Source organism: Pavona decussata, unplaced genomic scaffold (genome assembly GCF_977016875.1).
Source record: "Pavona decussata unplaced genomic scaffold, jaPavDecu1.1 SCAFFOLD_145, whole genome shotgun sequence".
NCBI classification, from domain to species: domain Eukaryota; kingdom Metazoa; phylum Cnidaria; class Anthozoa; order Scleractinia; family Agariciidae; genus Pavona; species Pavona decussata.
Genome location: NW_028145558.1, coordinates 935,703 through 950,000, shown reverse-complemented (window position 1 = coordinate 950,000; position 14,298 = coordinate 935,703). Strand labels below are relative to the sequence as shown.

General features: G+C 37.8%; 2 protein-coding genes across 5 annotated transcripts in view; both read left to right on the top strand.

The window, feature by feature from the left end:
• Positions 1 to 14,298, top strand: part of LOC146466340 (uncharacterized) — a 119,739-nt gene that overhangs the window by 69,200 nt on the left and 36,241 nt on the right. The gene's annotated exons all lie outside the window — the stretch shown is intronic.
• LOC146466339 (fibronectin type III domain-containing protein-like) overlaps positions 2,339 to 14,298 on the top strand; it is an 81,897-nt gene continuing 69,937 nt past the window's right edge. For 2 of the 4 annotated variants that reach the window (XM_085127445.1, XM_085127444.1), the window contains exons 1-7: positions 2,372 to 2,457; positions 3,456 to 3,585; positions 4,880 to 4,959; positions 7,046 to 7,376; positions 8,163 to 8,477; positions 11,863 to 11,974; positions 12,928 to 13,130. In XM_085127445.1, the coding sequence (XP_084983571.1) occupies positions 4,906 to 4,959; positions 7,046 to 7,376; positions 8,163 to 8,477; positions 11,863 to 11,974; positions 12,928 to 13,130 (1,015 nt within the window). In that variant the 5' untranslated portion in view covers positions 2,372 to 2,457; positions 3,456 to 3,585; positions 4,880 to 4,905. Of the gene's footprint in view, positions 2,458 to 3,455; positions 3,586 to 4,879; positions 4,960 to 7,045; positions 7,377 to 8,162; positions 8,478 to 11,862; positions 11,975 to 12,927; positions 13,131 to 14,298 lie in introns of all 4 variants that reach the window. The other 2 variants (XM_085127447.1, XM_085127446.1) reach the window with 2 other exon arrangements.

Genomic DNA, 14,298 nt, shown 5'->3' with positions numbered 1-14,298 from the left:
AAAGTTTCACTGAATAAAGAACTACCTTATTCGTACTAATTTTCGCGAGGCTTTAATTTCGCGATTTGTAAAAAATCGCGAAATGAAAGACTCGCTTAAATTAGGATACGCGAAAATTAAACACGCGAAATTTAATACACTTCTATAATTGCTTTAATAAATGATTAACTGCGTTTTTAGCTTACATGGTAATTGTCAACAGTTTATTTATCTTCTACTTCAGCACTTTCTTCATCCGAATCACTCATTTCTTCTTCTTGTACATCATGATGTAGCTCTTTCAAAACATCTTTCGTGCAGTCATCGAACTGTGTGGCATAGGTGTTTAAAATGATATGTTTACAATTGACTTTTATTTTAAAGTACAATATTGCAGTAGCATTAATTTGATTGATTTGTCTGATTATCAACGCTATTTCTCATACGTAATTGCAAATCATGATTGTAAATCAATCGTTATTTAAGTGATTATTCAATAAAAAACGGTTTTCTAAGTCTGTCTTTTGTCAATTTTCGCGAAATTAAATGCCCTAAATTTATCATTTTTTGCAAAATCGCGAGAATTAATGCTCGCGAAATATTCGTGTTCCAAATTCGCGAAATTAAGTGCCCGCGAAAATTAGTACGAATAAGGTAAGCGATGTAATTTGGAAATAATTCGCTTGCAATCCCGAAGTTGGTTCAGTAGGTTTGAGTCTGATATCATTAATGTAATTTGAGCGCACTTGTTCTGTCGAATCGTAAAGTGGGCTTGTTCATCAGCAATCAGCTTCCCAGATAGTAAGGGTAATTAGACTTTAAAGGTTTTAATATGTTAGTTAGTCAGTTTCTAGCTAAACCTAATCCGCTGCAATTTCAACATTTTCAAGACTTTAACATTCGAGTGTGACTTCTGCTCGTCAATATCAAAAGGAAAGTTAAGTTCTAAAGTGGAACCTCTACTTGCGGACACCTCTTTTATGCGGACACCTCTCTTACACGGACAGTTCACTTGGACTCTGAAAAACCGAAATCCATATAAAGCCTACTTCTCTAAAACAGACAACTCTATATACAATACGGACACCTATATATGGCTGTTCTCTTGGTGTCCGTAATAAAGAGTTCAGACTGGTGACTTTGATTATCTTTTCAAGATCTTGTATGACGCCGTGTTTTGAGGAAAATGAAAAGCCCATAGCCAGGCTTCCTTAGCAACCCAATCAGTGGCCTCTAGTTTGTGTTAAAAAGAACGTCTTTAAGGCGAACGCTTTATTCACTCAAGATCTGAGAAAGAAATTCAATCGTCCGGTTAGCATGTGCTTTACAATGTGATCTCGTAGTCTGTCATAATTCCTCCAGCATACACGTGAGCAGAATTTGATGAAGTCACTGCGAGAGCGTCATTCTCGGTTAAGTAGTAAGCCACGGACTTAAAAAAAAATAGGAATTTCATAGGAATTGTCTGTGTCCGTAAAACTGTCCTTGAAAATTTGTCTGCTGAGGCGCCTTGTCATCAGAATTTTAGATTTAAAAGAAAATGTATGCAATAAGGTTTGTGGTTTGTTCATTTTTGGCGCTAGTGGGAGCACGTCGTGTCTTCTCGCTGTAATTATGTTTCCTGTCACGTACTCTATAAAATCCTGGGTCGAAAGTTAATCGGATAATTTCTTTTCTTCGGCAGTTAGCTGACTTCTTGCGGTTTCCAAAGGTAAACCGTTTTACAATTTTGAAGTCAATTTAAATCAATACAAGGTGTTTCTGTCAGGCCTGTTCATCCTGTGTCTGTGGATGCAATCCTAAAGTGTTACCGTTAAAAGGCGGAAAGCTACTGAATAGTACTTTTCTGTAGTGCTGCTTGACGCTGAATAAGGTAGTTCTAACTGTTCAGTCTGTGAATTAAATCAGTCTTAAAGTGAGGCAATTCAAATGAAAGCTGCGCAGTGTGAAATACTTTCCTGTGGTGCTGTTTATATATGCCGTACAAGGAGATTCTAACTTTTGATTCTGTAAATGAAGTCCTAAGGTGTGACCATTCACATAAAAGCTACAGAGCAGTACTTTCCTGTGGTGCTATTTATTATACAGTACGAGGTGGTTCTAACTTTTGAGTCTGGTGTCCTAACGTGTGACCACTCGAATGAAAGCTACTAAACACGGTACAGTTCCTGTGATGCTATCGGTTGTGCTGTATACCACGCATGCCCAATATTGATCAAAAAACTGGTTTTCAGAAAATGACCTAAAAATTCACTTTTGCGTATATTGTTTTAAGTGGCTTCCATGGCACCAAAGAATTTCCGCACATCTACACGTCACGTAATCCAAGTTCCGCTTTGTCAAAATATATATGCTGTGCGCTGCGTATGATTGCTACATTCTGAACAATCCTCCACGCTTTGGACACCTTGAATAAACTTAACGGGAGTAAGTTTCGCTTGAATTAGGACATAGTCACTCTTGGGTGCCTGTTCAAAGGTAAGCGATGTAATTTGGAAATAATTCGCTTGCGACCCCGAAGTAGGTTCAGTAGGTTTGAGTTTGATATCATTAATGTAATTTAAGCGTACTTATTCTATCCAATCGTAAAGTGGGCTTGTTCTTTGGCAATCAGCTTCCCGGATAGTAACGGTAATTAGACTTTAAAGGGTTTAATGTGTTAGTTACTCAGTTTCTAGCTAAACGTTATCCGCTGCAATTTCACCATTTTCAAGACTATAACATTCGAGAGTAACTCCTGGTCGTCAATATCAAAAGGAAAGTTAAGTTCTAAAGTGGAACCTCTACTTGCGGACACCTCTCTTACACGGACAGTTCACTTGGTCCCTGAGAACCGAAATTCATATAAAGCTTACTTCTCTAAAATGGACATCTCTATAAGGCGGACACTTATGGCTGTCCTCTTGGTGTCCGTAATAAAGAGTTTAGACTGTACTTCGATTTATCTTTTCACGATCTTGTATGACTTTTTTTTTTTGGTTTAAGGCGAGGGGGTGGGAATATAAGAAGCCCATAGCCAGGCTTCCTTAGCAACCCAATCAGTGGCCTCTAGTTTTTGTTAAAAAGAACGTCTTTATGGCGAACGCTTTATACACTCAAGATCTGAGAAAGAAATTCAATTTTCCGGTTAGCATGTGTTTTACAATGTGCTCGTAGTCCGGTATAATTTCCTCAAGCATACACGTGAGCAGAATTTGATGAAGTCACTGCGAAAGCATCATTCTCGGTTAAGTAGTAAGCCGCAGATTAAAAAAAAAAAAAAATAGGAATCGTCTGTGTCCTCAAAACTGTCCTTGCTGAGGCTTTCATCAGAATTTTAGATTTAAAAGAAAATGTATGCAAAAAGATTTGTCGTTTGTTCTTTTTTTTGCGGTAGTGAGAGCACGTCGTGTCTTCTCGCTGCAATTATATTCCTGTCACGTACTCTTTAAATTCCTGGGTCAAAAGGTAATCGGATAATTTCTTTGCTTCGGCAGTTAGCTGAGTTCTTGCGGTTTCCAAAGGTAAACAGTTTTCGTCACGACCAACGCACAGGATGTGTCAGCCGTTTCAGGTCTTTGTTATGCATTTGTATTTTCACCGTCTTTATACGAAGAGGTCTATTAGGTATGATTGCCTTTTCAGATTTGAAAAAAAAAAAAAAAATACGCACCCCCTAGACTAATAATGGCAAGCTCTTACATTACTTCCGAAAAGCAAGAGATATTGCATTTATTCGCATCTCTTTGACTTATTTTACTTAGTTTGAGTTTAATTTACTAATTTAATGTGAGGCACGTAGCGTTTGCAAATTGCGGGTTGACCTTTGACAAGCCCAATGAAAGACTTAACGAAAAGGTAAATATTTCTTCAATTCAGCCTTGTACTTTTTAAATAATTACTGTTCCGCTTCCTCGACCGATATTTCAGTCTTAGCCGAGATAGGGCAATATAACCAGCAAAGTTTAACAACTGTGTATCCACTTAACGGAATTAAACGTATTTACATGATCGAAATCATGATCTTGATCTTGGTAAAAACGGAAATTAAAGCACTTGCGCAGGGTTACGTTGATTCGAACTGACGTGGAATTGTACAATGATTGTTATAACTGCGAAAAGTTGTGTACTAGTCTAGAAATATTGGCCAATCATTTAATACTAAAAAAGTCTAAAAATTTCAGTAATGTTTGGGGCGGAAATTACAACACGTTTAGGGAAAAGATCATTCTTGTGCAATCATTGTCCATGAATCAAATGTTCCTTGGTGTGACGGCACAATTACTGTATTCTGCAAAGAAGTTACGAGACTTTCACTGATTTTATCTTTCTGTCCCTTTTACGCTCAATCTAGCTCTTATCAAAGGTAATCCTAATATTAGCACGCATATTGTTTTCACTGTTGTCCATATAATTCTTATTGCCACAGTTGGGAAAAAATGCGTGGCCATCGATGGATAAAATGGGTCAGTTATTAAAAGACAGTTCAGACAGTGTTTAACAAAAACACGTTCTAAGCCATTTTCAACTGATTTTACCAACAGTCATATCTAAACTTTGTCTTCCGCTGACGGTAACAAGAAGGCTTGCATCCCAGCCTAGAAAAACTATATATCTTCTTAGACTCCACTTATAATAAGATTTGGGAGCCCCCTGATTGTCTTAAGCCGCGCACTAAGGTAGTCTCTGTTTAATTAATTGACCCAATGTGTTTATTAGCACACATCTTAATATTCGCTGGATCGCGGGTATAAAGTTATCTGCCTCTTAAACAACCGAGGGCTTCATATATTTGGACATATTCCGCGACTATTTACAAAATGTAATGGTCCCTATGTTTAGGTCATGCGCCGGCGAATAAGACGCCAACAGAGGCTATGTGTTATTATATGCATCATTTGAATATTGTTTCTCGTTGCAGGTACTGATTTCGTCTGGTTTTTCACAATGACGTGGATTCCTCTAATAGTTTCCACTTTCTGCCTCTTTACTTTGGCAAATTAGTACAGAAATGGGTTGCTTTCAATTCGCCTTCTCACTCCTACGTGCTTAGAGGATATTACATGACCGCGCGGAGATACAAAATTTTTCCTTGAATGTTGAAAAAAATATTTATTATTTTTTTCCTCGAGTGTTGATATATTACTTGAAAAATATTTCACGAGTTCGCTGCGCTCACTCTTGAAATATTTTTCAAGCCGAATATATCAAACACAAGACACAGTGTTTCATCATATATCAAACACCGAGAAGAGAATGGAAATACGACGCGTAGCGGATTATTTTTGACGAACTTCGAGGTTTTTGGTATTGTGATGAAACACTGTGACGAGTGTTTGATATAACTTCTCAAACTGATTGATTTTGAAAAGAAAATTAAGGATGCGAAAACTAGGACTTTTTAATCAGATATCCAAACACGTCACGGTGCATGATTTCCTTTGTCTTTGGCTTTTGAGTTATTAATGGATTTGAGAAGTAATACTGATCAAACACGAGAAAGTGTGTTTCATCAGACATCCAAACACTGAGAAGCAGGTTGAAAAAACGGGACGCAGACAAGTTTTTTTAAACGACTTTGAGGTGGTTGGATGTCTGATGAGACACACTTTCGAGTGTTTGATATGGCTTCTCAAATGATCAATAATTCTTGGAGAAATTCAAGGCTAAAGTTGGCAAAATTTTATGGTAATTTAGGATCACATATTCAAACCACGGTCACGGTAGCGATTTTCTTTGTTTTCTTTTGATGAATTATTAATGAGTTTGAGAAGACGACATAAACACCAGTTAAATACCAAATCATTGCAAAAGGCGCGATCTATTATGTAACCATAGCAATGGTGATCTTTTCACGTGTGAAGATACCTTTATTTTCACGTGTGAAGATATCATGTTTTCACGCGAAAGCTCACCTGGCATTTCATTGGTTTTTATATAATAAAGAACGTTTTGTGTCCCATATATCGTTATTTTCCTTGTGAAATTGCATTGGTCGGTGTGGTGTAGTGTGGTAGGGACCACGGTTACCTTTTCCATGCGGCAGAATCTCATAAATGCGGTGTAATAAAATAACGTCGTGACGTCATAGGCTATTGTCTTTTTTCACAAAAAAAGACGTCACAACACCCTTCCCTGCCGGAAGATGTAGAATAGTATTAGAATGAGAGTTCTACGCCATGTGATGGTGGAGGTGACGTTACAATACCCAGAGGGTTGACTGGGGTGTAGGGATGTTTTGCGGTCATCATAAAACGGTGATATCATAGTTTAAAAAATAGATAAAGTGACGTTATAGAGTTATTTTTAACCATAGCTGTTGTAGATTTTTCATTTTAAAAAGAGGATAACATTTTAGGGATATACTAGTATGGGTAGCTCTTCGCCTCAAATCTAGTTTCGCAGGTATCGCCTAACAGCAAGAACTAACATCGTTTCCTCGAATGAAACCAGAATCTGCAATTTCTAAGCTGAAGAATCTGCATTCGGAAGTCTTTTCAGAAATTAATTTGGGGAGATTAATACAAAAAAAATAAAAATAAAATAAAACAAAAAACGGTTCATGTAGGGCATATTGATTGGTTTTGGATAAAGTGAAATCTTGCCTTGTCATTGTTCTACTCGATTTTTTCTATATTTCCCTGAAAGCTCGGAAATAATGAAAAAAAAAAATAATGAAAAAAAAATTGGTTGTGTGTATTTTCCGCCTAATTACTAAAAAGTTTTGTTTTATGGTGAGCTTTGTTGGGGATTAAACAATTAAAACAGTCTTTTATTGTCTGTTTATTATCGCCATTTGTAACTTTTTTTTAAATCTTTGATTCCACCTTGATTACCGTTTTCAGAGTTATTATGTCCCAAATGTACAAATTCTTTAGACTTAATCATAGTAAAAAAAAAAAAAAAGCTCAAAAATTCAACGGGGGAACTCCTCCCGCATCTCTGTTTTGTGTTATTTCCGTTGCTTGCCTGTATTGGGGACATCTGGGCCGGTCGAGAAACTTAGAAATTGCCCATTGCCTGGGATCGAGTTTTTGAACAGGTGAAAACGTGGCTTACGTGTATGTTGGATAAAATCTGTTTTCCAGGTCAACTATCACCAAAACCTCCTCCTCCACAGATCACAAACTTTTTGAACCATGATTTGATAAACCCAGAGCAGGTGGTGTTTAGAAAGGAAAATGCACTTGTATTGCCGTGTGGTGCAATCGGAAGCAACTTAAAATGGTCTTGGAAGCACAACGATACATTTATTTCTGAACGTGAATTACAGTTTGGTAAGCGAAGGCTTGGTGATGATGGTACCTTGACAGGCAGTTACCTTGGTATAACAGAGAGTGGCAGTTATCAGTGCTTCGTCAAGGATACTGTAACTAATGTTCAAACGTTCAGCAGGAAAATACAAGTTGCTGTTACAGGTAACATACTGGGTTGCAGTTTTTTTTAATTTATTTATTTTTTTTTTGCATATCAGGACGTACATGTACATGTTTCCTTCAAGAAAGGACAGAAAAGGGTTTTTTTTTTTAATGTTTTGATTGAGTATATTGCAAAATTGGACAAAAAAGTTCAATCTGGCGACATATGGCCCATAAGAGTCCTAACTTCTGCTTCCCATGCTAACCTGTAGAAATGTACATCAACATACATGTACAAGGGCATTTGTCTATGATGTATGTTTTTTTTTCATGTTGAGTGATATTAGTTTAAGTGTTTTGCACATAATTTTATTTTCAACGAAATTTGACGCATAATTTGCTGTAAAAAGTTTGATAATTGCTGTGCTAAAATACACTAAATACGTGTGGTTGAATTAGTATTAACAAAAATTAAATTCTTAATAATTATTACTGTTGTTGTCACCATTAATTTCTCCTCCAAATTTGTCAGTGGCCTTTTTTTTTGCAAGTTATAGTACAGTGCAAATGTAAGTTGACAGTCTCGATTCGAAACAATCCTCGAACCTCTAAGTTATCGAGTATCTAGTCTTGAGTTTTGAGTTTAGAGACGCTCGAAGAATTTATGGAGGATCTCTATGGCAGATTTCCAGAAAACGATAAATTTCTCGAACCTCAAACAATAAAAAAGCACAAAAGCGATTTTCGCATGGATCTTGCATGTACTCTCTTAGTTTGGTCGAAAGTTGAAGTAAATCAAATCAGCGACACTGATTGTTCGATATATAAACCGCCTTTTTTTGACAGTTGTGGACGAATTTACTGAAGAAGGTAAAAAAGATTGGCCTGATCAGCAAGTTACCCTTGGCACGACTCAAGCCTTCAAATGTCCAGCCCACTTCCCCAGTAATTTGGTTGACTACGCTTGGACTGGTAAAGACATTAAGATCCAGCTGCAAATGAATGAGCGACGACTAATTAAACCAAATGGTGACCTTGTCTTCTTGTTTGTTACCCTTGAGGACGTTAATGACATTAAGGGATTAGGTGGTATCCAGTGTACCATGTCAGCCGCAAACACGTTTTACCTCTCTGGTGCCCTGACACTTACTGTACCTCCAGGTAATGTTCAAACAACTCTTTAAGATAACTTATTATTCCACTATTATGTCATTTCACCAAATAAAGTCAAGAGAACGTGCAAAATATGAGACCGTAATACACTGTAGTGTCCCGGTTTGACCGGTTTACAACAGAGCGAATACGGACGGAAAAGGCAGAGAAAAGGAGCAACAATGGCCGGACTGGACGAAGAATAGTTTTTGAAACGATGCAAGCTCGAAAACAAGTTTTTAGCATGCCAATCACTTGTCATTTATCTTTTCATTTCATCGAATCAAATTAAAGACATTTAACTGGCTTTCTGCGTTGTTTACGTCATTCGTACGCGCCATATACCGATGGACAGTTAATGCCGGGTGTATTTCAAAACTGTTACCAAAACAGAGAAGCCAAAATAACAAAATATTTTTGTAGTGGAATAATAAATCTCTTATTCAATGGTTTTACATATAATACAGTACCGGACAGAAGAAACCTAACAGAGAACGCGTTACTGGAAAATTAGGGAACGCAAAGTGGAACGCTTAGGGAACGCGAAAGGAACGCTAAAACTTACAGTACCGGACAGAAGAAAACCTAACAGGGAACGCGTTACTGGAATGCTAAGAGAAGGCTAGAACGCGTTCTTGGGAACGAATTCTCGAGGCCCAAAAAAACAGTGGAAAGCAGTAAAAGATGATGCGTAAAAATGGCGCATGATAATCCAACGCACGGCAAAAGAATTATCGAAAAAACACTAAAACAAACTTTGATAAGTGATCCTTCGTAAATGTCGACGGCTTATTGTTTCCTGAAATTCATTTGGATAGTTTCCGCTGGCTACAATACTGCTTACACTGTATCTGAGAAAATCGCACAACGATCGGATCTTGTAAACAAGGTGTGGTTCGATGCGATGAAGGTTCTTTTGTGGCTTGAATGCTCACTAATCTCCTACTTCAGCTTCATTACTCATTTAAGCTGGCTTCAAATGAGAAGAGATGAATTATTTTACATTCAGAAAAACTATTTACAGCTGTAGGCTTCAGAACCTCTTGGGAACCGTGCGAAGAGCCTGTTATCCTGATGTATGATGATATATTTTGCCGTACGACAATGCATTCGAAGGTAGACTTTTGGATGTAAGTCGAGATTTATCGCTTCCTAAAAGATTCCGATTTACAGGATTATTAAAACAGGTTATTGAAGTACATGACGTATTTATTTGAAGAATAGTTTAGCGTGTACCATCAAGCGTGCAAAGTACAGTTTGTCCCACTTCAGGTCCAGCCCGATTTCTTTCGTACAGTACTTGCCTGACTTTTCGATGTTTCAATATGCCAGAAGAATAAAGGCAAGTTCAAACGAAAAAGGTTTATCGTTTCTTCGCGTCTGATCTGTTCATTGATGACATCAATTAAAATGTCAGACGAGAATTTTTTTATTTCGTCCAGTGCGTGGTTAAATTTGTCATGGAGATTCCCTGTTTGATTAAAACGTCGGATAGGAAAAGACTTAATACTGGTATGGACACGTTTATGTTGTCCCCTTCCTTTATTTCATTGGCTATCTGGAAATCATTCTTTTTGAGTCGATGTAAATTTACAACCCGTTGTCTCGCATAAAGCTAGAGTTTGCCTATTTTTCCGACCAAAACGAATGTCGTTTTGGGCACTCTAAACTGTGCACAAAATTGTCAGAAGGAATGCGTTCCTGGAGATTATTAGCTGAACGCGTTCTCTCTAGCGTTCCATTTTAAACTGGAACGCTAAGGGAACGCTTAGGGAACGCTAGGGGAACGTTTAGGGAACGCAAAGCAGAACGCTTTAAGAACGCGTTCAGCGCAGCGTTCTCTGTTAGGTGTCTTCTCTCCGTTACTCTACTTGCGGACATTTTGCTCATTGCTCGTATTTTTCCTTGCCCCTTCGGGGCTCGGAAAAATACTACGCAACTCGCAAAATATCCGCGCGTATTATATGTAAAACCATCGAATAAGATATATTTAATTGTAGTTGTCGATAACAAAATGTTATCAATGACAAAACATCTCGTCTGTGAATCAGGCTTTTGACTACAAATGGTGAAAAATACCTTGTTGACAACAAAGTAGTTTTTCTTTTAAAAAAGAAAACTACTTAATTGGTTGTCAATAACAAACGCAGTAGTTTTGTTATTGGCAAGTCACTTTTCCCATTCTGTGAGTAAGTCATTGATCACTCAAGTCTATTTAATGCCATTTTCTGCATGATGTACTTAATATGCACATTACAAGCAAGTTTCCAGGCACCCTCAAAACATGTAGGTGCGTGGCTATGCATTTCCAAACGCTAAAAATTGGCAATTGAAAATAGTCATTGATAACAATTGAAGGAGTGCCTGAGTGGAGAAAAGCCCTAAGTGACTTCTGATAAATAGCTAGATTCTCCTTCCAAATTGCCTTATATTTGCCTGTGAAATAAAAGGAGAATTTGACCTGCATCAAAAGTCACTTACTGTAGGGTCTCATTTTACGCACACCTTCAATTTGCCTTGTCTGTGATCAGGCCCTTAATATAAAACTGGTTATACTTAGCACTTTCTAAAATCTAGGTAAATATAATTCAAGCAAACAAACAAGATTCTACAACGGCCATTACAAAAGAAAGTACAATATACAGTCGAACCTCCCGTAAGCAACCACCCATAATGTCAAGGATATCTGGTCACTTACGGGAGTGGTCGCTTACCAGAGGTCAGACCACAGGGGGTCTAAATTTCGGGTAACTTTTGCCAGTGCTTATCGAAACCCATAGTAATAACTTTTCTTTGCTACAATTATATTAAGACTGGTCCAAAATTATTCTAGGCCAAAAAACTTAGGGTCTATGGTGATTATTGTTTGTATCTCACAACTGATTACTTAATACAACGATTGAGACAATTCTTGTGAAAGAAACTTGACTCTTTATTACTCCAGGTGGCGCTTACTAAATTTTTCAGGGAACGGAACATAAAGAAAAAGTTAACAACTCTTTTATAAAACCTGTGATGCACGTGGTTACAAGCATTAAAAACACCAGCAGGCACCCGTGAGAGATACAGCAGATTGTGTGTCAAGTGGTCGCCTACGGGAGGTTCAAAACAATTGAAAATTTTAAACAATCATCCCTAAAAGTGGTCGCTTACGAGAGGTGGTCGCCTACGAGAGGTTCCATCTATAGTGATTTGACTTGAAAACTTTTGGTATTTTGGAAAAGTGGTCGCTAATGAGAGGTGGTCGCTTACGAGAGGTGGTCGCAAAGGGAGGTTCGACTGTACAGTATTTCTGATTTTTCAACCCGGTCATCCCATAAATATATTGAACTGTCCCTGTAGGTAGATATTAAATAATTCATTGACTTTAATTTGTATATATATGTTGACATAGGCCAAACAGATCCTGAAACTCTGTTTGCCCCATCATGGATTGAGTTTCCAGCCAGCATAGAAAAAGCCATTGATGGAAGAAATAAAACATTATATTGCCTTGCTGTTGGAAGGTAAGTGTAAATTGCTTATAGATGAATAATGTGAGTGTAATTTACATACTTTAGATCTTGAGATGCCTCAGGACTTGCTTGGCAAAAGACCCATGGATTGGTACTTGTAAATGATACAACTAATCTCCCAATTTGTTTATTAGTAAATTGTGATACAGTGTCCTTACCAGGATTTTGCCTTTAGGGGTCCTAGGGCCCTCCTTCCCCCCAAAATAGGGATTTTAAGCACAGACGTTCGTGAGCCACGAACGGCAACCGGAAGTCGAATGTTTCTTTTTTTGGCGTGGTTTTGCTTTTTACCACTGACAGGAAAAATTCTTGTTGATGATTGTGGCTTGATGTTACAAACACTTTGGTGTGAAAACGCTCCAAAAAAGGAAACATTCAATTTCCGGTTGCCGTCCGTGGCTCAAAAATGTCTTTGCTTAAGTTCCCTAATATTGGCCCTGCAGGAACTTAGGGTGGTCAAAGTTAATCATGATCTGTGAAAGGCTCATAGAAAAAACCCTTTGGCATTCAGTTTGTTTTGACAGCAATGCATTCTAGAAAACGTGGTCCTTCTTCACTGAAACAGCTGCTTAATCTTTGCCATATAGTTCCTTTGTCCGCCTCATCGTAATCTAGCTCCATCAGAATTTTGTTCGGCTTCTCTTCTTTCTTGGAGATTACATGTAGGTACACTGTACTTTACAACTAAAGTACGAGTCTAGCTTTTGCTGTGCCATGTTGTTTATTCTACATCTGCCACATGCTCTACCAGAAGACAATAATTATTATTACTTTTGGTACTCAAATGAGGAACATTTAACTTTCTCAAAGCAATTTTAAGCTTTTAACATTTGTCTATGTTTTCTTTTGTCCTTTTTGCCATTATTTCCTTATAGTCCAAATTAATGCGAAAATTCCTATGATGTGTATACTAGCATACAGCAAAACATTGTTACTTTATACAGACCTGCACCAAAAATAACTTGGAAGATGAATGGGGTGATACTCACGCATGGGAAAGACTCAATGGAGATCCCAAAGGCATTCCGTGGAAGGCGGCTGATTATTGTCAAAGTGCAAAGAGATTTTCATGAAGGCACATATACTTGTGAGGCTGAGAATTCCCAAGGAAGTGCTCAACCAAGAACTACAAGCCTGGTGGTGGAAGGTATGTGTAATATGAATTTAGTTGCAATACAGGTTAGAAATAAGTGAAGTGCAGTCTGTAACCCTCAAAGAAAAGTTGTCATCTTCCTAGTGAGATGTGACTCTCGACTCTGGAGACGAGTGTGGCCTAGAGAGACAAGATGCTTGTGTCAAGAGGTGTGATTTGCATCTAGAGAGATGAAAGATTCATCTTGCGAGAGCCTGAAAACTGTTAGTACTAAGGCTTGACTTCCTTGGAATATCAATTTGTTATCCTCAATGTTGTTGATACAGCAAGTTGCCAGTGTCACCCACCAAAAACTGTTAGTACTAAAGGCTTGACTTTCTTGCAACACTTTCGCAAGAATATCAATTTGTTAGCCTCAATGTTGTTAATACAGCAAGACACCGTTGTCACGTAGCATGAATAATAACTCAGTAGACTTCTTTTATCTTGTTTTTATGAGCTTTAAGAACGGTGCCTACTCGTAATTAAGGAAGTACCGGTATTTTTGCGCAGTCTTTGACATGCGGGGAAAGTAGATCTTAGCAAGGGCTATTGCCGGGAAACCAAAACGTAACCACACACTTCTTAAAGGTAATCACCGTGTAAGAAAAAGCTGTAAAACAAAAAGCAATTTTTCCCAACTTGAAACTTGATTATCTGTGAAAAATACATGGCTACTCCCAATTTTCTTTTGTACACCAAGAGCACTTGCCAAGTTCTGCTTTCTTCGCATAGTTTTAAACTGCGCAAAAATACCCCTGTATTAGTAGGCGCCACCCATAGGAAACCCGAGTATCTCGAGATGCGCAGAATGTATGTGCAGTAGCAAAAGTAGGCACCATCCTTAGGTATGCAAATAAAGCTTTTTTGCTTCTCCACTGGGTTAAACAGATTTTCTCAGGTAAGTCTTTTTAGAAGCTTCAGCCGGTAATCTTTGTCGCTCAATTGTCTCTTGTGGTTCTTCATAGGCGCTGTGACGAAAAACTGCGCTTCATGTGTACATCAGCATTTGTTGAACTTACTAAAATAAAATGAACGATGTATTTACTGTACAACAATATATCCCCTTAAGTTATAAAAGATAAACAAACTTCTTAATATATAATTATCCTGATGGATGCCTTGGGCTCTGGACAGAGCCCACAATGTACATGTCTGCTGCTTAACAGAGCATCCTTAAAAT